Source organism: Pygoscelis adeliae, unplaced genomic scaffold (genome assembly GCF_000699105.1).
Source record: "Pygoscelis adeliae isolate BGI_AS28 unplaced genomic scaffold, ASM69910v1 Scaffold284, whole genome shotgun sequence".
Lineage (NCBI taxonomy): Eukaryota > Metazoa > Chordata > Aves > Sphenisciformes > Spheniscidae > Pygoscelis > Pygoscelis adeliae.
Window position 1 is genome coordinate 799,010 of NW_008824671.1, and position 3,769 is coordinate 802,778.

General features: G+C 46.3%; 1 protein-coding gene across 1 annotated transcript in view; it reads right to left on the reverse strand.

Moving 5' to 3' along the window:
- Positions 1-3,769, reverse strand: part of LOC103916058 (ceramide synthase 4-like) — a 9,808-nt gene that overhangs the window by 2,558 nt on the left and 3,481 nt on the right. The window contains exons 3-5 of the mRNA XM_009323002.1: positions 2,774-2,892; positions 1,493-1,550; positions 890-940 (exon numbers count right to left, since the gene is read on the reverse strand). Coding sequence (XP_009321277.1) covers positions 890-940; positions 1,493-1,550; positions 2,774-2,892 — 228 coding nt within the window. The remainder of the gene's footprint in view (positions 1-889; positions 941-1,492; positions 1,551-2,773; positions 2,893-3,769) is intronic.

The window sequence follows — 3,769 nt, forward strand, 5'->3', positions numbered from 1 at the left end:
CCCTGCTAAAAAGTCTGCCGCCATCTTTTTTATAAGCCCCCTTTAAGTACTGATAGGCTGCAAGAAGGTCTCCCCAAAGCCTTCTCTTCTCCAGGCTGAACAACCTCAACTCTCTCAGCCTGTCTTCATAGAAGAGGTGCTCCATCCCCCGATCATTTTCGTGGCCCTCTTCTGGACCCGCTCCAACAGGCCCATGTCTTTCTTATGCTGAGAGCTCCAGAGCTGGACACACTACTCCAGGTGGGGTCTCACCAGAGCAGAGCAGAGGGGCAGAATCCCCTCCCTCGACCTGCTGGCCACGCTGCTTTGGATGCAGCCCAGGATACGATTGGCCTTCTGGGCTGCGAGCGCACATTGCTGGCTCACGTCCAGCTTTTCATCCACCAGTACCCCAGGTCCTTCTTGGCAGGGCTGCTCTCAAGCCCTTCATCCCCCAGCCTGTATTGATATCGGGGGTTGCCCTGACCCCGGGGCTGGACCTTGCACTTGACCTTGTTAAACCTCATGAGGTTCACACAGGCCCACTTCTGGAGCTTGTCTGTGATTCTATGATTCTATATGGACCACCTATGAAGAGTTTGTCAAGAAGACAGAGCCAAGCTGTTCGCCATGGTGCAAGGATGAGAGACAGCAGGCATAAGTTGAAACAAGAAAGGTGGATGTAAGGAGAAACCTTTTCATCATAAGGGCAGTCAAACAGTGGAATAGGTTGCCCAGAGAGGTTGTGCTCTCTCCATCCTTGAAGGTTTTCAAAACTAGACTGGAGAAAGCCCTGGGTAACCTGGTCTGATCTCGCAGCTGAATGCTGCGAGCAGGAGGTTGGACAAGAGACCTCCTGGCCCCCCTTCCAATATGAATTATCCTGTGATTCCATGTAGTTGCTGCTCACCTGTTGTGGAAATCTCAGCCAGCACACAGTGTGGTCCCAAAACCAGGGCTTCTGTGCAGAGAGAAGGCAGCAGTAAGAACCCATAGCCTTTTAATGACACATAATGACCATGTGAAGAAGTACTTCAAGAAGTCAGCGTAGCCATGCTAGACCCAATCTGCCTTTGAGCTTTGGAAAAAGTGGTTGGCAAAATGCATTTGTCATTAGTAAATGCACAGGATGTCACACAGAGTGTCTCAACACAGGCAGCAGTGACAGCCGGGACAGGGTCTGCTCTTGGCTGAGACACAAGGGCTGTGTGTGGGTATAAGTGGGGAATCACTTACACAATGATCTAAGACAAGAAAAAAAACCGTGGTAACATCACTGACACCTAGCCAGGTCCAGCCAGGGAAAGGCGGACTGTTCTACTGGATCAGGATTGGGGATGGTTCTGCTTTATGCCCCTGAATTTCTCCTTCTTTGGCTTTGGACCCATAGTCATGGCCACACATGATCTTTGGATGGGCTTTAAAATGGCCCAGGACCATTAGCCTCATTTGCCATGAATGAGGAACCCCGGAAAGGTGTGACTCCACAGCATCACCCTGCTCATGTACTTACATCATACAGGAGAGCCAGCCCAGAGAAGAATGAGGTGAAATAGAATGTAAATCTCCAGCTAAAACAGAAAAAAGAAGGAATTAAGACTTCCTCCAGAGTTGGAATAGCTCCCCAGGCTGTGCCCAGGACACTGCAAAGCCTACAGGAGAACCTATGCTTGTTTGGACAGGGATTTGCAGAACCTCAGCTCTGTTCGCACATACATGCATGTGCTGTTAAGGCAACAGGGTATCCACAGCCCACACAGGCTCTGCTGTGGTCCATGCTGTGCCCAAATTCCTGGCGTACTCCATCAGCATTAAACAGGATGCAGCACGACTACCAAGATGCCTCTACCTGTCTCTTTTTGTTATGTGGGTATTTGTAGATCACCTATGCAAATGCTTATATACCACAGCCTGTGGAAGGCACCTAATTTTTCCTAGTGATGGCACAGGAATACTCAAGGTTTTATTAGTTTCCTCAGAAATGCTGCAGTGTGGAGCACTGAACAAGCTTTCAGGAGGAGAATATTTTTTAAAAAGCATAATAACAAGATTCAAGAACTGAATAATATATTTTTCAGAGAGGGAGGGAGAGTAGATCTCATACCTGATGGGGGTCTTTGCATACATACAGCATTAAACCTCAAGCTGAGAACTAGAGGTAACCTGATTCTTTTGATCGAGACACTTGGTGACTTCTCTCTCCATTCTGACTCCATGTATTACTGAGATATGCAGGAAGATTTCATATGAGAGAGCAAATAGCTTGAGGAAAAGGAATGCTATGAAGATTTTGGTGCTTTCTGGTGTTTTTCATTTTTTACCTCCCTCTGTTCATGGCTTGCACTACCTACTAACTGCACTTCATGGATTTATTTTATGCCCAATGATCCCTGCTGAGAATATTTTAAAATTTTAATTTCGTATCAAGGTCATCTTGAAAAGAATTTTGATGCATTTTGCAAATGGCATTGCTGCTCAAAATCCCTCTAGCATCTGAGATTTAAACCTGATCTGCATCAAGGCCAGTGGATTCTTTTGAGGCAACTTTAAATTTTTGAAGTTAAAAGTGGAAAGGAAAGAAGGATGAAGCTGGCAGCGCTGCATGGTGGCTCTGTCACCAGTGCGTGCAGTGGTGGGACCCAGCCTCATGGTACAAATTCTCCTTTCGCAGCCACAGCTGGCAGGGGGCTCCTCTGGGAGTGTGTTTGGGGCTAAGGACAGGGCAGGGGATGTTGATAGTGTGCAGACCTTGTTGGAGGTCTCCATCACCAAAAGCCTCTGCTGGCCCACCTACCTGGCCTCACAGAACTTCTTCATCAGCCTGGGCCGGTCCTGGGCCCGCCGGTGCCGGAACCACGTCTCCACCTTTTTGATTGGCAGGTCACTTTGCTTGGCCAGTGAAATCAGGTCTCCCTAGAAAACAGAGCAGGGAAGCAGGACTTAGCCTTCCTAAGGCTGTCTGTCCCCATGTGGGTGGAAAAGCTATGTTCCTGCAGGCTGCCTCTGCCGCTGTGGGTCCACATTTCCCTGAAGAACACCTTACCTTTCTTTGGAAAAAAATCATATCAGCTCTATTTGCATTTGTGAACTCCCAAATAATTTTGGCCATTTTAAAATTCCAATTCAGCCATATCTAAGTGCAGGTTCAGATGTAAGCACTCTCCCAGGTTAAATTTTGCCAGCTGTATACAATAGGATTCAATATCTTTGCTATAAAAGTCTAAATACATTTTTTTCCACCTCTGATGCAATTTTGACTGGTAATTATCAGCTACAGATGGCAAACTTGAAGATAAAAGAAGTTTTAGCTTGTGATGATAAAGAAACAAGCACATAGTTCACTCAGTAATGTCAGAAAAAACATCCAGCTGTTTGAGTGACTGCACATTCACAGGCCAAAAAGCATAATTTCCAACATGCTCTATTTTATGTATGAATTCCAAATAAAACTACCTAGCCTTAAGATTTATAAACTGTGGTTAAAATAAATGTAAAGATGAGCTCATGAGCATTTTTTAATTAATCTGACAAAGCTTCATACAAAATTAAATAAAAAATTATTTTTAAAATCCATGCATCAGTGTGAGTCATGATTCGGGCCCAAGGAGTTGTGGTGAATGCAGTCAAATCCAGTTGGCGGCCGGTCACGAGCGGTGTTCCCCAGGGCTCAGTTTTGGGGCCAGTTCTGTTCAATATCTTTATCAATGATCTGGACGAGGGGATCGAGTGCACCCTCAGTCAGTTTGCAGACGACACCAAGTTGGGCAGGAGTGTTGATCTGCTCGAGGGT